The sequence below is a fragment of the Podarcis melisellensis genome, assembly GCF_964234715.1.
Source record: "Podarcis melisellensis genome assembly, chromosome: 2".
NCBI lineage: Eukaryota > Metazoa > Chordata > Lepidosauria > Squamata > Lacertidae > Podarcis > Podarcis melisellensis.
This window is the reverse complement of record NC_138529.1, coordinates 110,237,988-110,257,009: the sequence shown is the minus strand read 5'-3', so window position 1 is coordinate 110,257,009 and position 19,022 is coordinate 110,237,988. Positions and strand designations below refer to the sequence as shown.

The following is a 19,022-nucleotide window of genomic DNA, read 5'->3' as shown; positions in this document are numbered from 1 at the left end:
TAATTCTGCCAGAGTCCAGAAAAGATGTAGAGAGAATGCAAAACTGGGGACCTTGTCACGAGAATTTACTGAGAGAACACTGTCTCAAGACAGCTACAGTATTTACAACACTATCCAGACCATGGCAAGTGTCCTGAGTGCTGTATACTCATCCAAACCAGGACAGAGGGCCGTGGTGGGAAGTGGTAAGATGGACCTTGAAAAAATTCAACCATGGCAGGTATGATCCTTTCTTTGACACATTCTCACCACTGAACCGTGAGTCAGAAATTAAATTCTAATTTGAGGACATATTCATGGTGGGGTTGGTGGGGATGTTTTGAACCCATAATTGAGGCAAACTCATTTTGGTAAGTTCCCAGTGTCTCACCCTTGTACGTGATCATTTAATTGGACGTAACCAGTTTAAAATTGGGAGATGAACACTGCCCAGGCACCTGGCACCATCTCCTTTTAACCTAACAGGAGATACTTTATTAACTTACCGTGACACCTTGTATTTGGGGTAAGAGTCTAGGGGGTCAAAGAGCAGCAGGAGGAGGAGGTGGAGGGGCACCCAAATACCACTGGGTGGCTGGCTACATTTTGAAGTGAAATGATTCTCATATTCCCTTGGCACACCTGTGTGTGTCTCCTAAGACCTCGAAATCCGGAGTGCCCTGATTTGGATTGTTCTTCCATTCTGGAATGGGACGACACACCCTGATCCTAGTAGAATGTCATAGCCACATGGGCTGCCATTCCTGATTCAGTCTCAGTCTCGGTCAGTTTTATTGCACGTAGCCAAAGGCTGCCGCAATGTACACAGAATTATTTGACAATTAAAAGAAAATATACTGAATTGGTAAAAAAAGACTTAAAACATTTATATTATTAAAACATTACGTACTCTAAACAAGGCTATAAAAGTATCCCTATGTACAAATAAAAACATTAAACAATAAAATTCATAAGCTAAACTCATCACATGGTCACTAATGTTAAAAACAATATCAATTAATACAGTGTGCAATTTATACTCAGAGTTTGGTGACAAAGATAGAGCATAGCCTGAGGTAGATTGATAGGATCAAATAAATTCATCTCCTTTACAGTTAATGGCTACCTTGGCTATATAATTTGCTCTAATTTTCCTAGCAGCAGTTGCAAAAAGTGCTACCCGCCAGGTCACATACTTATCTGTGTCTGCAAGGAGATATAACATCATATCAAGGGGGTTCTGGCCAGGGGACCTGTCATTATAGGTACCAAAAATCTTTTTCTTGCATCATTATATAATGGACGGAGAAGATACAAGATGGCGAACGGCACTTAGTCAGCGTGAATGTGAGCTCTCTGACTTATTTTGTCTTTTATCCTTCAAAGCTGTTTTAATGAGTATAGAAACCTATTAATTTTTAACCTTAGTTTTTAGTTTTTAGTTTTTAGTTCTTAGTTTTAGTGTTAATTGGTAAGGAGGAGGACACCTCTTTCTATCAAGGAGACAATCATTGACCCTGAAACTTGGGGCGGCTGCATGAAGAGAGAAATGACTAAGCAATTATACAGCCCTGTTCGTGGGAGAGGAACTGGGAAACGTGCCAGAGATTCCGGAGATTTAGACGCCACAGAGGAACTGAGATGCCTGCCTCTTGCTAAACAAACAAAATTTAGTGAATCTGAAAGTGTCTTTAATGTCCCGGTTTCAAACTCTTTCTCACTGCTAGCAGAGATGAATGACGGGGAAGCCATTGCGAAGGAACCTTTCGATAACCTGCCTATTAAGCCTGCGAGCAATGGTAATACTGGTATCCACATGTATGACTGCACTAGAGCCCGTGAAAGTTGTATTGATGAGATGCTATTTGAACACTCGACTACTCTAGACCTAGTTGCTAAAACAGTGGACTGTATCTTTAAATACATAAAAGACATCCGAGGATCCTTGGAGAAGATTATCTCGCTTGTATCCCTAACAGGTAAAGACAGTTCCCCTGATGTACCACCTGAGATGAAATCCATACAATTGTCCAGAGCACCCGTTTTACCTCACACCTCCTGTACAATTTCTCAAGCTGTTGGCAATCAGAAAAGTGAGCAAAGTGAGCAAGATAAGAAGGAACAACACTATGCACCTCCTTACAAACTGCTGCTGCAAGCTACTAAAATCTGCTTAACGGTTTGCCCCTTTAGAGGCAAGGTGATAAACTGGCATTATAAGAGTGATATAAGGAGACACCTGGCAGAGCTCCTGGGGGTAATCCCTAGCTCTATTGACCTGAAGCATTCTGACCATATTAGCAGCAGACCTCAGAGGCAGAGAGTGCTGCTCTCATTTAAAACCAAAAAGCTCCCTGTACTTATTATGTCCTCAAGAAGCCTTCTAATTAACTATGGAATCCTTGCTACAAGAGTCTTTACCAATACCAAGATCTGCCCCCTCTTACCAAACTGCCTGCTCAAAAAGAAAGCAGACAAGTCTGAGGGTCCGCTAATTGCCACGACTCCAACTCCCCTGGCCGCAGATCTAATTAGCTGGACTGACCCCCCCCTGCCTCCACTGACAAAGGCTACACATCTGGAGAATTCTACGGAGCGTGAGTTACTTCTATCCTTCTCCCAATTGCCAAAACTGGAGCGAACGGAGATAACGGACAGACTGGATGAATTGCTACTCTGTCTCCGTAACTCAGAAGATCATGTTCAGGTAAATAAGATGAATTCCTCACCAACTGAAGAGCAGTCTACACAAGCCCAAGTGGAACCTGTTTTAACGACCTTTGATCGGCAACCTGGCTGTACACGGCCTCGGGATGTCAAGCCTGGGCAGGATATAGTGAAAGATTCGACAACCCTCTGGTCAAACTCGGAAGCTGTGGCAAGACTGAATGCTCTTTTGGAGGCAAACCGAAAAGGATGTCTTCCACCTGCCTTACACTGCATGTTCCCTACAGCAACCGCTGACCCAAAAGGCCCACCCCTCTCAATTTTAGAGCATACCTTAAATGAGGAGTCTATGGACCTGTCACTAAGTGATATCCCCGTGCACCAGAACCCATCCCCGCAGCCACCAAAAATTAAGCCTCGATCCATGGCTGCTGCTGCTGCTGCGGTAAGTGGTGTTTGGAAATTGCCGAGTAAGCAAGCTACAATTACTTCCTTCTTCCAGCCTATTGCCCCCCCTCGCCGCATGCATTCCCAGTGGATTCTGCTGTGCTGGTTCTGCAAGGCCCGGCATGACTCGAAGGGGTGACCAGGAGATCACTTACTTTCTTATCCTGGAATGTAGCTGGCATTAAACCTAAGCTGATGGACCCATCCTTCGTCGCCTACATAAAAGGCAGTTGTATTCTTTTACTGCAAGAGACCTGGGCTTGTGAGGGCTTCTCCTTATCAGGGTATAAGGGCTTCTACCTGAATGCACAACAGAATTCACTATCACCTGGTAGACCACAAGGTGGACTGGCTACCTTAGTTTCTTTGGCCTTAAATCTGCAGGTGGAACAAATCGACATCCAGTCGTCATCCATGCTGGGTGTAAAGCTACAAACAGCGGAGGAAGTGTTCGTGGTGATTAATGTTTATTTGCACCCAACCTACAAGAAAAACCTGGTGGACCAAAGATGGAGGGGAATTCAACTGACTCTTGAAACTCTCCTAGAGAAATATCCTGAAGCCTCCTTCCTAGTTGCAGGAGATTTCAATGGCCGATTGTCTCACTCTGATAAATCATTATTTGCTAAATATAATAAATATCCCCCACTACCCATTTTAACCTCAGACCTTTTACCCAGGAATTTTAAAGACAGTGTTGCTACATACGCAGGTTTTAAATGTAGACAAACTTTGATGGCTCTTAATTTTCACCTTTTAAACGGAGCTCTCAGTTCTGATTACCCTGCCGAATTTACTTTCTGGTCAGGCTCCCGAGCCTCTACCATAGATTTTATTTGGACATCAGTAGACCTAATTCCCAAAATTTCTAACTTTAGGGTGGTAACGAGGCTGGAAAGTGACCATTTTCCATTAGAACTCTCTCTGACCCTGGATGGAGAATTGGCTACCTATTCCTGTGTGCCTATTACAAATAACCAGCTTCAGATGAGGCCCACTGCCTTAAAATGGACCGACAATTTGGCTCAACGGATAAATGAACTCCTTCGGTCTGACCAACTGCAAGAGACAAGGGACTCCCTTGTCCAGGCAGTTGAGCCACTGCCAATGTATGACAAATTAGTAGAACTGCTAAAACCATCGTTGACTAAGGCCTCAGTAATGAATTGTAACCATTTCTCTCACAAAAAGTGGTTTGACGAGGAATGTAGACACTTCAAGAACAAACTATATAATGAATTCTTGGCATATAGGGCATCAAATGACCCCGCACCTAGCAGTCACCTTATGAACCTCAAGAGAAGGTATAAAGCACTATTAAAGGAAAAGAAGCTTGCGGCAGAAAGAAATGATTGGAACAACCTTCTAAAAGCTGCAGAAAATAGAAATCCCCCCTCCTTTTGGCACCAAATTTCTCAATACCTGGGTAGACCGTGGTCAAGGATAGAACCCCAAATTTCAGCTGACACCTGGGAAAGCTACTTCTCCGATTTATATGCAGCTCACGCTGCCAGCGGAGGAAGGATAGAATTGGCCCCCTTGCCTGAGTGGGATCCTGTTACCTGCTCTGAAGTGGAAACACTTATAGGCCAATTTGAGGCAGGCAAGGCACCCGGAGACGATCTTATCTCCATAGATGTTATTAAAGCCAATAAGGATTGGTGGTGTCCACCCTTAGCAGCTCTTTTTACTTATATAAACAAAACAGCCCAATTTCCTCCAAGCTGGAACTCTGCACTGATTGTGTTAATCCACAAGAAAGGGCCGCGCACAGACCCGGCCAATTTTAGACCAATTAGCCTGCTAAATGTTATCGGGAAGATCTATTCAAGATTTCTACTTAACAAATTAACGACCTGGATGGAAAGCAACAACATCATCGCAGAGGAACAGGCGGGTTTCCGCCCTGGAAGATCAACAACAGACCAAATCTTAATTCTAAATCACTTGGCCACCAAGTATGCTGACAATGGTCTAAAAGCCCTCCACGTCGCCTTTATAGACTTTAAGCAGGCCTTTGATCTAATTCCCAGGAACCAGCTATGGGCAAAATTGGCAGCGACATCTATCGACCGCCGCCTTCTCCTGCTGATTATTAATTTGCATACTAATACCTTCCTGAGGATTAGGCTAGATAGCAAGGGGCTAGTCTCCAATCCGGTTGCCACCACTAGGGGGGTAAGACAGGGCTGTTTGCTTGCCCCTGCCCTGTTTAATTTCTATATTAATTCGCTAGTGGTGCATATGGCAAATACTGATTTCCATCCACCAAAACTGGCAGGACGAGCCTTGAATGTCCTGCTGTATGCGGACGATGCCGCCCTATTAGCTACGTCCCCCATCGGATTAAGGAGGATGCTTCGAGCTCTTCATGAATTTGTGACCCAACATGAGCTCCAACTAAATTATGCCAAGACCAAAATAATGGTTTTTGCCGCTCGACCGAAACCTAATTTATGGTCAATTAATGGTATTCCTTTAGAGCAGGTCAGTTGCTTCAAATACCTGGGCCAGGTTGTTAGATCAAATAGGTCCTTCTTGGCGCACAGAGAATACATAGCCTCGAACGCATCGAAAGCAGCCTTGGTGATTAGAACCCTGTACTCTAAGAAACAGGCACAAACTGTCAAAGTTGCCTTGCGACTCTTTAAAATGAAAGTCCTCCCTCTTCTACTGGTGGGCATTGCCTTGGGCTCACGTAGGGACTTTGAAAAATTGGAATCTATCCAAACCCAATTCCTCAGGGCCATACTCAGGATCCCCCCCTCCGTGGCAGGTGCGATCATGAGACTGGAAGCCGGTTGCCAAGCCTTTAGGTATGTGGCCCTGAAAGCGAAGTTATGGCTTTGGCTTAAGCTTTGTTTCAGACCGGCAGGTTTGGCCCCCTTGATTCTGAGGGATAACTTTAAATCTCCATGGGAAGGGGAGATAGTGGAGGAAGTGCAGAAGTGCGGGTTGTCCTCCCTTTATATAGAGTCCATGACGTATAGCCACGCAAAGGCGGTGATCGCCCAAAGATTAAAGGATATTGCGAGACAGGAGGACATAGCCCGTGTGAGACCAGGGCTGTTTCTGGGTGAACAGATGTGCTGAGCTGCTCCAGCTCGCTACCTGGCGGATATCCACTACGTGGAATACTGCAGACTATTTACCGCGGCTAGGCTGAATGTTCTTGACTCGGCGGTTCTGAGGGGAAGATATGGAGGAGTCCCATATGACCAGAGATTATGCCATTGTGTGTTGGGTGAGGTGGAATCCACAGAGCACATTTTGCTGAGCTGTCCCTTCTACAGCGATTTGAGACAGTGTCTTATAACCCCATGCTTACCCCAGCTTAATCCCCGACAAAGAGGAAAGCAGACAGCATGTCTGCTAAATGGGTCTTCTAGGAGAACAACCTTGTCAGTGGCTAAGTTCCTTTTCCTGGCACTCAAGCGTCGGAAACATACAATTGAATGCCTTGATGTGGGTTATCTGTAGGAGGTTTAGTGCTGTGGCCCTACCTTATTCATGTACCCCTATGATGTTTTAGTTCATAATTCTGTATTGTGTTTTATTTCTGTGTTTTATTTCTGACTATCGGTCGAATAAAGGAATTGAAATTGAAATATATAATGGACAGTGCAAGATATAATGCATAAGGTCCTCTACTTCAGAACATCCCCTAATGCAAACACGTTCGTTTTTTTGGTATGCCTCTATGTCTCCCATCTCTATAAGCAGAGCTTATTGTATTTAGTCGTAGCTCTGTAAAAGCTTTTCGAAGCTGTGCAAAAGTCAATTCATTAAAATAAGATATGTGTTCATTGACCTCTCTAAGTTTAAAATACAATGGGGCGCATGTAGATGTGCACATAGAGTTTAGATTGTTTTTAGTTGCCACTGCCCTTATGGTTCATTTAAAAATATTTTTCTGTGAATATAAGGGGAGTTCTTTAATCTCAGTCACTGAGAGGTCATATTTGCCCATCATTTGCGATTAGCCTCTTAATCTGATTCTAATTTTAACATGCAATATATTAGCATCTCTAGCTCTGCTCTTTCCAAATCCAAGTCCCATCTGAGTCTCTGGGACTGCACCTTGGGAGATTAGAGTTCTTAGTGGGCAAGGCTCATGAACGCTACTTTGTTCCTCATGTGCTAATTGTGGGTGTGTTTTTCTTGACCCTTTTTAGCTGCACTCTTTCCTAAGAAACCTCCACATTTACAACTTTTCCATGGATGGAGCTTACTGGGATGAGAATGGGGAACTGGCAGCTGACTTTGACATTGTCAACTGGGTGGCGTTTCCCAATAATTCCCTTGTTGGGTTGAAAGTTGGGAGTATAGAGAGATCAGCATCTCCAGAGAAAATCAAGTTTGCCATTGACCGAAATGTCATTGTGTGGCCCAGATGGTTCAAACAGGTGGGTCAAATAATTAATCACATCTTATTCTTACACCTGCATATCTTATGCTGCAGTCCAAACCCCATTGTATGATTGTATGATTCAATCCTAGATGCACTCTATGGCTCCTATCCACAAAGTCCTAACATCTTCTGCTTGATGCTTTTTCTCATTTTGGCTAGAACGTGCCTCTTTCAAGGTGTACCGAAAACTGTCGTCCAGGATATGCCAAGGCCATTAAGGAGGGAGAACCAATCTGCTGCTATGCTTGTGTTGAATGCATGGAAGGAACAATCTCCATTCAGGAAGGTAAATGTCCATGAAAGGATATTTAAGAATTTGCCTTTTCATAGTAGAAAATCACCTTCAATTCCTGGTATTGGTACCTATCTAGGGGGGTCTTGCCCCATTAAAGGAGCTCAATGGGATATGCTGGCCCATAATACTTTTATTCTGACCCCCAACTATAGCCCATGATTTCTTCAAGGCAAACCCACAACCCAAAATAATCAGATAAGAATCACAAAATAATATACAGTCATACCTCGGGATAAATACACTTCAGGTTGAGCGCTTTCGGTTTGCGCCCAGCGGCGACCCTGAAGTAATGGAGGGCACTACTACCAGGTTTCTCTGCTCATGCATGCGCAGACGGTCAAAATGATGTCACGCGCATGTGTGGAAGTGGCGAAACATGAACCGCTGTGGCGTCTTACATTCTGTTTGGGATGCGAAAGGGGCTCCGGAATGGATCCCGTTCGCATCCCGAGGTACCACTGTAGTTGGTATGTAGTAGACTATGGAATGTCATGGCTATAATATTTATATTGACAACACTGAGGTCACTCTTGTGTTTTTCAGATGCAAAGCATTGCAACAAATGTCCAGATGATCAGAATTCCAATCTACACAGAGATCAATGTATCCCCAAGATTATACATTTCTTGTCCTACGAAGAACCTCTGGGGATGATCCTGGCTTCTTTTGCCCTGCTATTGTCCCTCACTGCTGGTTTTCTTTTGGGAATCTTCATTAAACACTTTGACACACCAATAGTCAAGGCCAACAACCGGGACCTCACCTACTTGCTCCTCGTCTCCCTCCTGCTCTGCTTCTTGTCCTCCTTCTTATTCATTGGTCGGCCCCAGAAGTGGACCTGCCTTCTCCGACAAACTGCCTTCAGCATCATCTTCTCCGTGGCCGTGTCTTCCCTGTTGGCAAAGACTATCACGGTGGTAGTGGCGTTTATGGCCACAAAGCCAGGGAGCCAGATGAGGAAATGGCTGGGCAAGAGCTTGGCCAACTCCCTGGTCTTGTCTTTTTCCAGTGTCCAAGGGGGCATCTGCATGGTCTGGCTGGGAATGTCTCCCCCCTTCCCAGACTCCGACATGCACTCCCAGCCTGGGCAGATCATTCTGCAATGTAACGAAGGCTCTGTTGCCATGTTTTCTTCTGCCCTTGGCTACATGGGCTTTCTGGCGGCCGTCTGCTTCACGGTGGCTTTCCTAGCCAGGAAGCTGCCTGGGGCCTTCAACGAAGCCCAGCTGATCACCTTCAGCATGCTGGTGTTTTGCAGTGTTTGGGTGTCCTTTGTGCCAGCCTACCTGAGCACCAAGGGGAAATATATGGTAGCCGTGCAGGTCTTCTCTATCTTGGCCTCCAGTTCGGCGTTACTGGGTTGCATCTTTATCCCCAAGTGCTACATTATTGTCCTGAGGCCAGATCTGAATAAAAAGGAGCATCTGATGGTTTAACATTAAAAAATCTAGTCTTTTTTGGCATAGCACTGCAATAAAAAAAACCCAATGAATGTGAATTGAGTGTTCCTTTCCCAATATGCCAATCTAACATCTTTATTCCACATGAATCAGTAAGGAAACTGGTCTCTGAACATAATGAAGGTGGGATGGCCACAGGACCTTTTCTTTTAAAGATTTGCAATCCCTATTTTTGTTGCAATTTGAATCTAAGTAGAATCATGTTAACATTACTGGGTTTTACATCTTATTCCTTGAAGGAGAAATACCTGAAAATGATTTATAGATGGTATTTAACTCTGAGGAGACTTGCTAAAATGTGTAAGTCCTAATCAGAGAGGTGCTGGAGATGTAATGAGGTTAGAGTATGTTTTATCATATGTTGTAGACTTCTCAAAGGACAAAAGAGTGCTGGGAAATGATTTATAATGAATTGGGGGGAAATGTTTAGAAGTGATATGCAAAATGAACCATGGAAAAAGAAGGGAAGTCATTGATTTAAGGATGTCTAAATGAATATATTGAAATGCATATTAGAAAAAATTAATAAAAATTTCATTAAAAAAACAGTATTGGGTTTAATTCAACTAATGCCCATACGGTTTTGAAGGATCTGATCTTAGGGTGGAAATGAAAACAGCACTAAGGAGATCACTCCATCAGCTCAAGTGTTTCTGCTTTCCTGATGAATGACCTATCCCAGTGGTGGCGAACCAGGAAGGGCATTCAGAGCCCTCTCTTTGGGCACGCACGCCATCACCCCAGCAGGGCTGTGGCACCGTCCAAAGTCTGCGGCCACAGGGCCTGGTGAGCACTGAGGAGCTGAGCAGGCATTGACTTTTGATGTGCCAGGGACTACCGCCAGTCTGTTTTTCCTACTCGGGAGTAAGCTGACTTTAGTTCAGCAGGGCTTAACTCCCATGTCAGTAAGCATATCAAGATGGCAACCTAAGAAGGGGCTGCTGGGTTTACATGTTCACTGGGCTTTCCCACGTAAGGCAACAGAAAAATTCATTCCGTGGAGATTGCGATCAAACGGCAGCAAAAGAGATGGCAAATAATAATAATAATAATAATAATAATAATAATAATAATAATAATAATATATTTATACTCCACCCATCTGGCTGGGTTTATTTATTTATTTATATTTATTTGTATGTGGGCATGCAGATATTATTATCTCAAATTAAAAATCGGGAGAGGGTGGCTCTTAGTACAGCCCTCCAGTGTTCAATAGTGGCAAAAATTGTGGAACCTTCTGGAAAAAAATGTTTTTCCGAGGTTTGATGGCTCATAACACCACTTTGTTTTGGAGTAATACCAGTGCTTTCTTTCTGTGGGGACACAGGGGGACGCATACCCCATAACATTTTGTTAATTTAATGGGAGAAGAAATTCACTGTATTTCTTTCCCCCGATTTGAACTGTATTTATTTCCCCCCAGTGGTGATCTTCCTCAGTTGAAATGAGAGTACCCCTAAACAGAGGAATGCGTAAACTGAGAAGCAAATATGGATGATTATCAGAGAAGCCTAAGTCTAAAAAGAACCAAATTTGTGAAAATCTGATAGAATTGTATATTTGTGTTGGAAAATAATAAAAATTATTTATAAGAGAGTACCCCTAAACATTTTTTAAGGAAAAAAAGCACTGAGTTATAATACCATAAAATTATATATCAATGGACAGATAATTTTATGAAGAATGTAATGCAGTAACTTTTATGAAGGATTATTTAATACAACAGCAGTCATAAAAATATACAGGTGAAAATGCCATGTTGGCACTTTGTGATAAATAAGTGGGTTTCGGGTTGCAGTTTCGGCACTTGGTCTCTGAAAGGTTCACAATCACTGGTCTAGACTCTAAGCGGGACCAGCAAATCGATGCTAATATTCTCCAAATATGCTTTAAGATGTTGAAGGATATGAGACTGTGCTAATCAGGAGCTGGGGGGGGGTTCAGTCTATGCCATCTTTCCATTGCCTTCTTAACTAAGAAACCCAAGCATGGTCAGTGGAGAATGAGCATTTGGAAAAGAAAGCAATACTGGCCGCTTGGACCGTCAAGGTCTTGGCTGCATTGCCAGTGGATCTACGATGGGCAAGATATTGCAGAACCTGCCCCTCTTTTGGTGCTGAGGGGGTGGACCGGGCACACATGGCACCAAACTGCAGCACAAGACCCCTGCTTGAAGCTGCGGGTGTATGGCTGAAAGTGAAGGTCAGAAATTCCTCCCAGGCCTTTTTATAAGATCAAAATGTGGATGGCGATACAGAAGTCATTACTCCACGGATCACTTTGCGCTGCCAGGATTCCAAAGATGGTCTGGGAAAGGGTCTGGTTCCTGAGAAGCCTCTGGAGCCAGGGTATGGAAGCGTTCCATCTAGAAGCAAGACAGGGCATCAGCAATGCTGTTGTCCAACCCAGGGACGAAACTGGCGGTGAAGGAAAAGTTGGCCTGCAAGCAAAGGAGCACAAACACACACAGAAGCCCCAATACTAGGTCCAAGCGTGTTGATTGCCAGTTGATAACATTGACCACTGTCTGACTGTCCAACCAGAATCTTAACCGATGATTCCTAAAAACCTCGACTCATAGGTGAATGGCAACCACAATAGGAAAAAATTCAAGGAAAGTAAATGGGGGTGATAGCAGCACCCTGCCAATGCTCTGCGTACCACCTTCCTCTAAAATAGACCTCAAAACCAAGGGAACCTGCCGAGTTGGAGTGCACCTGGAGGTCATGCTGAGTGGCAAGGATATCCTATGAAAGAGAAATGCTGTTGTATTTCAAAAGGAATTTGAGCCACACCGCCAAATCTGCTTTAACTGCCTTACCCAGGCAGACCCTGTGATGAGGTGACTGCAAGTTCAATGTTAGCCGTGCAAGATGTGCACAGAAGGCTCTTCCTGGAGCTATCACCCTGCAAGAAAAGTTCAGGTGACCAAGAAGTGACTGGACTTGGCATAACGTCACCTTTTAAATTTGTAGGTGCTGCCTGTTATAGTTCAGAACTTAACTGGTTAAATTCCCTGGTGTGTGTCACCTGCTGACATCAGAAGCAAGGCGGAGACAGAAGCAAGGAGGAGTCTAGGAGACTATTCCCTGTACTTTCACTTCCCTCTGTGTATCTGAGAGGGAGACATGTTTGCAGCAATGGCTGCCTGCAGTGACGGACCTTTGATGCTGTAATGTTTTAATAAAGAGCTGTATATAGGCACACCTGTCTATGTATGCTTGCTTGGAGAAGTAAGGCTGCTTTACACGCTGCGTGTTTCTACTCTGCTAAAAAGCCGTGACTGAGAGAAGACAGCAGGGCTCCTTGGGAGTTGTTGCGCAGCTCTGGAGGAAGCGTGCCGGACCCGCTGTAAGTGATTGATGCGGATCGTAAAGCTGTCTGAGCTACGGCTCCTTCGGTCTAGCCCAGAGATCGATTTCCCCAGAGGTTATGGGGTCAGACAACGCTCGTAAAGCAGTCGGTGTGAGCTCCAGGAACGCTTTGAAGTCAGCGTGGGTGCTGGAGAGAAAGAATGATTGATTGCCTGCTTTCGGAGAGGCAATGGTGGCTGCAGAGACTGAGCTAAAAAGCAGCTAAAAAGCTGAGAAATAGCTGGAAGCTGAGACGCAGCTAGAAATCGTTTTTCCACGGAAGCAAGAGCCAAGAGAGACGGCTGCTTCGGACGCCCAGCTGGTACTGAGTTCTGAGTAAGTACAGCTTGAGGGGTCCCACGGGAGAACGGGAGAAGATGGCCAAATGCCAGAATATACCGCTGGAAATGCTCACTCTAAAGAGTTGGGCAACGTGGTCCAGACAAATAAGGGGATGGTTCTTGGTTGAAGGGCTCTGGGAAGCAAGTCAATGGGAGCCAAAATCATCACCCCTTGGCCGGCCAGCAGCTGGAGCAGGAGATGCAAGCTGTGGGGCTGTGTTGGCTGAAGATAGCCAGAGGCTGCAAGAGCTAGAGATGCTCAAAGCATGCGTTGATGCATCACTGAGGCCTCATTTGGAGGGCGTAACGACAGCGTGGGCTGCCTGGAATTTGCTGAAGGGCTTGTGTGAGGTGTCAGCGAAAGGCCAAAGCCCTGGAGGAAGCCCTGGGGGGGCTGAAGGATGCCCAGAAAGCCCAATGGGGGCTGAGACAGTGTTGGGGAGCTGTTGTAATGCTTCTACACGTACACGTCTGTGTGATGGACTGAGTCCTGGAGAGGCTGGACTGGCAGGCCCTGTTCCCGATGTCTTAGCCTCTAGGAGTGCTAGTGAGCAGATCGGGGGGGCGAAGAGTTCCAAAGGCAAGTTTAAACAACTTTCGCTTTGTGCTGAAGCAGAGAGGAGCTTCAGGGGGGGCCACGCTGGTGGGAGAAGCCGTTCCAGAAGGAGGAAGGCCAGGCCAGCTGGGAGGAGCCCCGGGCAGTGTTTTTCCACTGGAGTTCAACGTCGGCGTGGCAGTTGCCCCCACCGGAGCAGAGAGCCAAGGCAGGATGTTGTGAAGGACTTTTCCCATGGGAATCAGGCAGGTTTCCATGGCAACAGGCCTGGGAAGACAGGCAGGCGTGGAACTGAGCCAGGTGGTCGTGGTAAACAACAGGAAGAGTCTTATCAGGTTTCTGCGAATTTGGCAGTGTTTGAAGACGGCCGAGTGGAAAATTTCCAGCTCAGCCTTGTAATCGACTCTGCAGCTAACCGCAACATGGTTCCAGAGACCCCTGCAGTCGAGAGGTGGAATTGCACAGCAGTTCCGAAGGGGCGAACTATTAAGTTCGCGAATGGACAGAAAACTAGAGTTCACAAATGTGCTAATGTCTTTCTTTCTGTTTTACAGGAGACGGTGGATTTTTGTATTGTTCCAGAGATTCATCACTGTTTGCTATCTGTGCCTTATTTGTTGAATAAGGGGTTCAAAGTTTGTTTTGAAAATGATGTCTGCACAATCTCCAGAGAAGGGAGGTTACTGGCCAAAGTGCGGAAGGGACAGAATGATCTTTTCATTCTTAAAACGTCTCTTGGAGGTGAGGGGAAGGTTGAGAAAGCACAAGCGTTGCGTGCTACAGTTCCCAACCAACGTGCTACAATTCCCGCTCATCATGTTACATGTGCATGCGTATGGCATCAGAGAACAATTCATGGGTCGGTAGAGGACTTGCAGACTCTGCCCGAGGTTGCCACGGGGTGTAGGATTCAAAATTGTGGAAGTGCCATTGATTGTGACACTTGCAAGCAAGCAAAGGTGAGAGGGTGCAGTTACCCAAAGGTGGAACGTGTGGCCACTAAACCTTTTGAGTTGGTACACATAGATTTGGCCGGTCCTGTCAAGGAACCAAGTCTAGGAGGGGCCAGGTTTCTCCTAACTTTTTTGGATAATTTTTCGCAGAGTTCCTGGGCTCATGGTCTCAAATCCAGGGAGGATGCAGCACAGCTGATCAAGAGCTGGATTGAGGGGGTGGAACAGAGGTTCTCCACCAGGGTTCAAGAGATCATCAGTGACAGAAATGCTGAGTACACTGGTTCTGCGTTGCAGAAGTTCTTGCAGAAGAGAGGGATACGCCACACAGTTAATTCACCCCAGCAAGGGGGGGGGGCAGAGCTGAGGAGTGGAGCTCTGGTTAAGGCTGCACAGGTGATGCTGAAAGAAGCCAGGTTGCCTCCTGAGTTTTGGGTGGAGGCTACTAGGGCTGTGTCATTCACCTGGAATCGTGTCTATAACTCACTGGTAGGTGACACACCGTTTTCTTTGTTAAATGGCCGCAAACCCCAGGTTCACTTTCTGCGGACTTTTGGGACTCCTGCGCTTGTCGCTTTGCCTAAGGCTTTGCAAGGGCCAGATGGAGCCAAAGTTCAGAAAATGATCTTCTGTGGGTATGAGCCAGATGCCCGTGCATGGCGTTTTGCTTACCCATCAGGTGATCAGAGTAAGGTGCTGATCAGTAAACACGCTGAGTTCTTAGAGGAGGGTGTAAAGTCAAAGACTCCTGTCAGGCGTGATGTTCTCTCAGATTGTCTCTCTGACCCAGAAGACAGTTCTGATGAGGCAGAGGAAGAAGAGGCTGAGGCTGCTGATGACAACCAGGTCACTGACCAGGGTCAAGATCAGGATGTGGCATCTCCACAAGCTGTTATGAGACTGCCCAAGAGTCAGCCTAGTTCTCCTGTGAGTGTAATGGAGAGGATTCGAAGACGCTTTAAGTCAGAGGGTGAGTTCCATGATGCAGAGGATAAACCTGCTGATCAAAGTGAGTCAGGGGGAACACCTGAGTTTGTGCCTAGGAGGTCCAGTCGCACAACGAAAGGTATCCCACCAGAGAGGTATCAGGCCACAGGTGCGTGGGTAAGTTTCGCACAGTGCGATTCTGAGAGTTGTGAGGTGGTTCCACAAATGCCAAACAGGTTTGCCAAGGGAGGGCACAAGGCATTGGGGAAGGGATCGATCTCACAAGGTGTTACTGAAGATGTTGCACAGGTATCACGCAGGGACACAAGGGGGGGTGTTATAGTTCAGAACTTAACTGGTTAAATTCCCTGGTGTGTGTCACCTGCTGACATCAGAAGCAAGGCGGAGACAGAAGCAAGGAGGAGTCTAGGAGACTATTCCCTGTACTTTCACTTCCCTCTGTGTATCTGAGAGGGAGACATGTTTGCAGCAATGGCTGCCTGCAGTGACGGACCTTTGATGCTGTAATGTTTTAATAAAGAGCTGTATATAGGCACACCTGTCTATGTATGCTTGCTTGGAGAAGTAAGGCTGCTTTACACGCTGCGTGTTTCTACTCTGCTAAAAAGCCGTGACTGAGAGAAGACAGCAGGGCTCCTTGGGAGTTGTTGCGCAGCTCTGGAGGAAGCGTGCCGGACCCGCTGTAAGTGATTGATGCGGATCGTAAAGCTGTCTGAGCTACGGCTCCTTCGGTCTAGCCCAGAGATCGATTTCCCCAGATAACCTCTCGCAGGGTTGCTATTTTATCCCGTAGAAGACGGAAAGCCTGTGTCACCAAATCTAATTCAATGCCAAGATAGGTAAGTTTAGTAACTGGGCCTTCGGTTTTTTCCAAGGCCAGAGGGACCCCAATTCCCGTGTCATAGCGGCGAAAACATTCATGAGCTTTTGACAAGGGTGGGGAAGAAAGTGGGGCAATAAAGAGGAAATCATTGAGATAATGATACACACATAGCTAGAGCCCATTCTATGGCAGATGGCCCATTCAAGGAATGTGCTGAAAGTCTCAAAGGCAGCACATGTGGGATGCAAGTGGCGCTGTGGGTTAAACCACAGAGCCTAGGGCTTGCCGATCAGAAGGTTGGTGGTTCGAATCCCCATGATGGGGTGAGCTCCCGTTGCTCTGTCCCTGCTCCTGCCAACCTAGCAGTTTGAAAACACATAAAAGTGCAAGTAGATAAATAGGTACCACTCCAGTGGGAAGATAAATGGTGTTTCTGTGTGCTGCTCTGGTTCGCCAGAAGCAGCTTAGTCATGCTGGCCACATGACCTGGAAGCTGCACGCCAACTCCCCTGGCAAATAAAGTGAGATGAGCGCCTCAACCCCAGAGTCGGTCACGACTGGACCTAATGGTCAGGGGTCCCTTTACCTTTACATACATACATACCCCACCAATCTGGCTGGGTTTCCCTAGCCACTCAGGGCGGCTCCCAACAGAATATTAAAAACAATAAAACATCAAACATTAAAAACTTCCCTAAACAGGACTGCCTTCAGATGTCTTCTAAAAGTCAGATAGTTGTTTATTTCCTTGACATCTAATGGGGGGGGCATTCCACAGGGTGGGTGCCACTACCAAGAATGCCCTCTGTCTGGTTCCCTGTAACCTCATTTCTCGTAGGAAGGAAACTCTCAGAAGGCCTCGGAGCTGGACCTCAGGAACTTTTTTTTTTAAAAAAATATTTTTTATTCATTTTTCAAACACATAATAAAAAACAAACACAACACAAAACAAAAACATACAAAACATTAAACATATATAATTTCATAACCTTAATTTCATACACCTTCTTTCCTCCGACTTCCCCATACCTCCCTTTCGCTGCATCCTTATTCTGCAATTCTTTAGCAACCCTTTAGTCAATTTGTCTATTAGTTCCCTTTCATTAAATTTCCTTAAACTTATTAGTTACAGCTGTAATTCTCTACTTCTTACCCCTTGACATCTTAACACTCCTCAATTTTACAACAGTTTTTGAGATATAAAAGCTCAGGAACTTTTTGCATGCAAAGAATGTGCCCTAAGAACTGAGCAATTGGGATTCCATTGCAATACCTATTATCCTATTATTATTATTATTATTATTATTATTATTATTATTATTATTATTATTATTTTGCACAAATGTATCGCAAGTAACAGGGTTGGAAAAGACTATCTGGCATTCTAGGAAGTTCTAGGAAACTTTGGGCTGTTTTGACTTCCTACGAGACAGCTTGTTAAGTTTTCAAAAAGTTTAGAAAGAACGAGTGTGTGTTTTGTAAATCTGAATCCTTCCTAATGTGATGGAGGATCAAACATACCTTCCAACCTCAGGGATTTGAGCAGTGACAGTAGACAGTCCACAAAGCCACACCGCAGAGTCTAATAAACATATTTTTCCCAGCTATACACCTGCAGCAGGGAGAATCAAGACTTTGCTGCATACTCCACGCCTGATCATTATCAAAACTATTGTAATTAATTTTAATTTTTTTCCTTCTGAGAAGCTCTGGGATGTTGTCCAACTATTATTTCTGAAACTAATAACAAAGAAGTCAGAAGGAAGAACGTGTAAAAACTTTGTATGTGGAAAGGTGGGTGCATTAATATCTCTGGGGCCACTGAGGGCCTGGGCTCAAATTCAGGGCAGGCAGGGACTAGGCGGAGGTGAGGTTTAAATATGAGCTCCTTGATTTGAAACCACAGCTGGACTCCCATCTGGATTAAGAAGGCGCTGCAGCTGAGAGCAATCAGGGCAGAAGGCAGTGCAGCAGCAGCAGACGGCAATGAAATGATCATACTCTCCCTAATTCTTTTGCTACTGATGCCCCATTCGTCCTGTGGGACACTGAAGGGGAAATGCCAGTTTGGTGTGATCAATGATCGAAACGACACACTTAATAATTATAGGCCAGGAGACCACCTCATCACTGGTGTCTTAGCTGTAGGCATTACTAATGACTACCTGCGTGATTTCTCCAAGTCTCCATCTGTTTCTGGTGTAATGTATGTCACCACGTGGAGAATGATTTCCTACTGCTACTTTTAACTGTGATTCCATGCTCTCCCATTTTCCTGGTGTCTTTTCCTGATCAATTGTACCTCACATGTGTCCTCACTTGGCTTCAGAGAATCCACCATTCCTGGGTGCACAGGGAAATTTAGTGCACAGCCAGACATCTCTTGTGCAGCTGCCTAGCTATGAAACACCAGGCGCTGCTCCCCCCTCTGTCTGCAGTGTAGCTGCCCACTGGGCTATGAGATATGGCTAAGGTGCTGTTTTTGTTTGAAGCTGGCTCCAACGTGATACTGAACATTGTTCCCCAGCTTTTTAAAAGAAAGAGAATTGTGGTGGATTTACTATTCCAGAATTAATTATAGTGTAGATATAGCAAGAGAGAGAGAGAGAGAGAGAGAGAGAGAGAGAGAGAGAGAGAGAGAGAGAGAGAGAGAAAGCAATTTGGAATAGTCGGATGACATGTTTCTGTACGTGCTTGTGCAGTGACTTACATTGTACATTTGTTTTATTTGCATTGGTTTACAGGCCTCTGAACTTCTGTCAAGGATGAAACATCTAGCAGGCTCT

The 19,022-nt window shown here is 45.3% G+C and overlaps 2 protein-coding genes across 3 annotated transcripts in view; one reads left to right on the top strand and one right to left on the bottom strand.

Annotated features, from left to right (window-relative positions):
* Nucleotides 1–19,022, bottom strand: part of LOC309365021 (macrophage mannose receptor 1-like) — a 255,572-nt gene that overhangs the window by 149,311 nt on the left and 87,239 nt on the right. The gene's annotated exons all lie outside the window — the stretch shown is intronic.
* Nucleotides 1,712–9,275, top strand: LOC309363214 (vomeronasal type-2 receptor 26-like; the record flags this gene model as incomplete). Its single annotated transcript, XM_081899320.1, has 5 exons — nt 1,712–1,778; nt 2,973–3,091; nt 7,269–7,499; nt 7,664–7,790; nt 8,343–9,275. 5 exons carry the CDS (start codon nt 1,712–1,714, stop codon nt 9,233–9,235), a joined length of 1,437 nt encoding a protein of 478 aa, XP_081755446.1. The 3' UTR covers nt 9,236–9,275.